Source organism: Neophocaena asiaeorientalis, unplaced genomic scaffold (genome assembly GCF_003031525.2).
Source record: "Neophocaena asiaeorientalis asiaeorientalis breed wild unplaced genomic scaffold, Neophocaena_asiaeorientalis_V1.1 scaffold44, whole genome shotgun sequence".
Lineage (NCBI taxonomy): Eukaryota > Metazoa > Chordata > Mammalia > Artiodactyla > Phocoenidae > Neophocaena > Neophocaena asiaeorientalis.
The window spans coordinates 1,033,512-1,036,494 of NW_020173678.1; the positions used below are offsets into that span (position 1 = coordinate 1,033,512).

At 56.0% G+C, this 2,983-nt stretch overlaps 1 protein-coding gene across 1 annotated transcript in view; it reads right to left on the minus strand.

The window, feature by feature from the left end:
* CACNA1S (calcium voltage-gated channel subunit alpha1 S) overlaps positions 1–2,983 on the minus strand; it is a 60,539-nt gene that overhangs the window by 27,382 nt on the left and 30,174 nt on the right. Inside the window, exons 15-16 of the mRNA XM_024749656.1 lie at positions 2,609–2,702; positions 1,856–1,925 (exon numbers count right to left, since the gene is read on the minus strand). Coding sequence (XP_024605424.1) covers positions 1,856–1,925; positions 2,609–2,702 — 164 coding nt within the window. The remainder of the gene's footprint in view (positions 1–1,855; positions 1,926–2,608; positions 2,703–2,983) is intronic.

Genomic DNA, 2,983 nt, shown 5'->3' on the forward strand with positions numbered 1-2,983 from the left:
CCCCGGCCCCTCCCCCACCCCAGGTTTCCTGGCTCAGCCTCTCCCACCTGCACAGCGGCCACTCCCGTCTACTAGGAGATGGTTATTAGATGAAGCAGACGAAGTCGAATTATTTTAAAACCCAAATGCCCCTTCTGGCAGGTATCTGAAGAACTGTCATTAGTCTTACCTGTACCAGCTCCATCCTCCCTACATTTTACTCGGCAAAATCCTTGCATTTTTTTCCTTTCTTTTTCTTCTTGGATTTCTATAAGGCTTTCTTTCTCAGTTTTAATATTTTTTTTATTAAAGTGTAGTTGATTTACAGTGTTGTGTTAATTTCTGCTGTACAGCAAAGTGATTCAGTTACACACATGTAGACATTCTTTCTTTTTTATATTCTTCCATTATGGTTTATCACAGGATATTGATGAATGGATAAAGAAGATGTGATACACACAGACACACACACACACACAATGGAATACTACTCAGCCATAGAAAAGAACACAATAATGCCATTTGCAGCAACATGGATACAACTAGAGATGACCACGCTCAGTGAAGTAAGTCAGACAGAGAAAGACAAATACCATAGGCTATCACTTACATGTGGAATCTGAAATATGCCACAAATGAACCTATCTGTGAAACAGAAAGAGACTCACAGACACAGAGAACAGACTGGTGGTTGCCAAGGGGGAGGGGGGTTGGGGGAGGGATGGAGTGGGAGTTTGGCGTTAGCAGATGTAAGCTTTTATATATAGAATGGATAAACAACAGGGTTCTACTGTATAGCACAGGGAACTATAGTCAGTGTCCTACGATAACCCTTCATTCTATCTATCGATTGCCTATCTGGTGCCAGACACTGCTATTTGGAGCACAAAGGGTCCCGCTGGAGCTTAGAGTCGCTGGCGCAAACAGATGCAAATAGGCATGAAATTGCACCAGTGACCCAGAGCTGGAAGGACCCAGGAGTGAGCTAAGAGACCTCGCCAGCTCTTGGGCACCAGCCTCTCCCAGGTGGCCTTTTAACCTTGGAGCTCCCTCCAAGTGTTCCCTCCTTGGCACCGACGACGAGGGCTTCTGCTGCAGCCACAGGCTGTTTGCACCTACGAGGCGTGTGTAGTGCATTCGTGGCTGTGCGCTATGCATCCCCCTCCCCTCCACCCTGGTCTCCTCCATGTAGATCTTCTTCTTCGTCATCCCCTGCGGGGCACAGACAGTGAGCAGTCTGCCCATCTCCTGTACCACACGGGCGGCTACACCCGCCTTGTGAGCTATTCTGTGTGGCTGGAGGGGCTGGAACAGAAGCCGCGTGTGCCCATCTCCTGCACCACACGGGCAGCTACACCCCCCTTGTGAGCTATTCTGTGTGGCTGGAGGGGCTGGAACAGAAGCCGCGTGTGCCCATCTCCTGCACCACACGGGCGGCTACACCCCCCTTGTGAGCTATTCTGTGTGGCTGGAGGGGCTGGAACAGAAGCCGCGTGTGCCCATCTCCTGCACCACACGGGCGGCTACACCCCCCTTGTGAGCTATTCTGTGTGGCTGGAGGGGCTGGAACAGAAGCCGCGTGTGCCCACGAGTCTCTGGGCTCCTTGAAAACCAGATCCTTAGCCCTGAAGCGCACAGCCAGTGCTCAGTAAATACTGGCTGAATTAATTGAAAATAAAATGTGTACATTTTCCCACTGTGTGTATGGTAGGGAGAGGCAGGCTGGCAGACGGCTCATTTGCCATACGAGGTACACAAGGGATGTCTGAGTCCTGATCTCCTCGTGGATGGGTCCAGGTAGGGGACACACAGGAGAGACTTCCTCCCTGGGGAGAAGTCACCCCAGCACACCCGCCTCGGGTCCCAGGACTCTCACCTGGGAAGTCGGCTGACGGGTAGGGGTCCTTCACCTCATTGACATTGGATTCAAACTCATCGATTTTCAGCTGGAGGAAGGAACACGATGAAGGTGAAAAACCCAAGCTGTGGTTCTCACCTAATGAACATTGACTGGAGGGCCGTGTAGGTGTCAGCTCACCTAAGCCTCCCTATGGCGCGGGGCGGGGTGAGGCAGTGGGTGCTATTATGGTCATCCCCGTCTTACAAAGGAGAAGCCAGGAGCAGAAAGGTCAGCCAGGCTGCCCAAGCTACCAGGACCCCAGCCTGTCTGAGCCTGAGCCCCTCACCCCTGCTTAGTTCTCGAGAAGAGAGTGGACTGCCCCAGGCCACGACCCCTGCTCTGGGGGCCGGTTCCTGCCCCTCTGAGCTCTGCTTCCTCGGCTCCAGGAAGGCTGAGCAGGGCCAGGCTGACAGGCGGGGCAGGGCTAAACACGGGGGGAGGCTGGTCTGGGCGGCTCTGAGGGGAGGGGGACACCCTGACTGGGGTGGAAAGCCGGGACTCAAAGGAAGTCTGGTTCCTGGATCGGGGCGTCTGTGTCCTCAGTACAAAGGATTCCGTGAGACAGAGCTGCCCTCCCCTGGCTGGTGCCCTCACCTGGCTGTTACCCAGGCAGACAGCCCCTCTCCTGCCTCCCCCTGCCCCCAGCACCCTAAGGCACCAGGCGAACAGGGGACTTTCAGAGGCCCCTCCCCGTGCGACCCCTGAGAGCGCCCCCCATGACGGGCTCACCTTGGCCGTGGTGGGGATGCCCTCCCCCTTGGGTTTCTGCTCCAGCTTCTTGGCCACCGTCGACTTCTCCTCCTCTGACTTGTCTGGGAGCCCCCTGGGTTGGAAAACCAAGAAAGCCCAAAGTGGAGGACCAACTGGGAGGCTCTGGGGGACGCGCCCAGCCTGAGGACACTGCAGGCTGACCCCGTGCCCACGGGCCGGGCGCATCGCGTCCTCCCTCTGCATGCAACGAGGGAACAGGACAGGCGTCCGCCCGCGGCCGGGCAAACCCAGGGGCCGTTGGCCGGTCCCAGGGGAGGGTCCCAGGCCGCAGAGGGTGAAACAGCAAACTCACAGGTGCCTGGGGCCCAGCAGAGGGAAGGGAAGCCCTCCAGG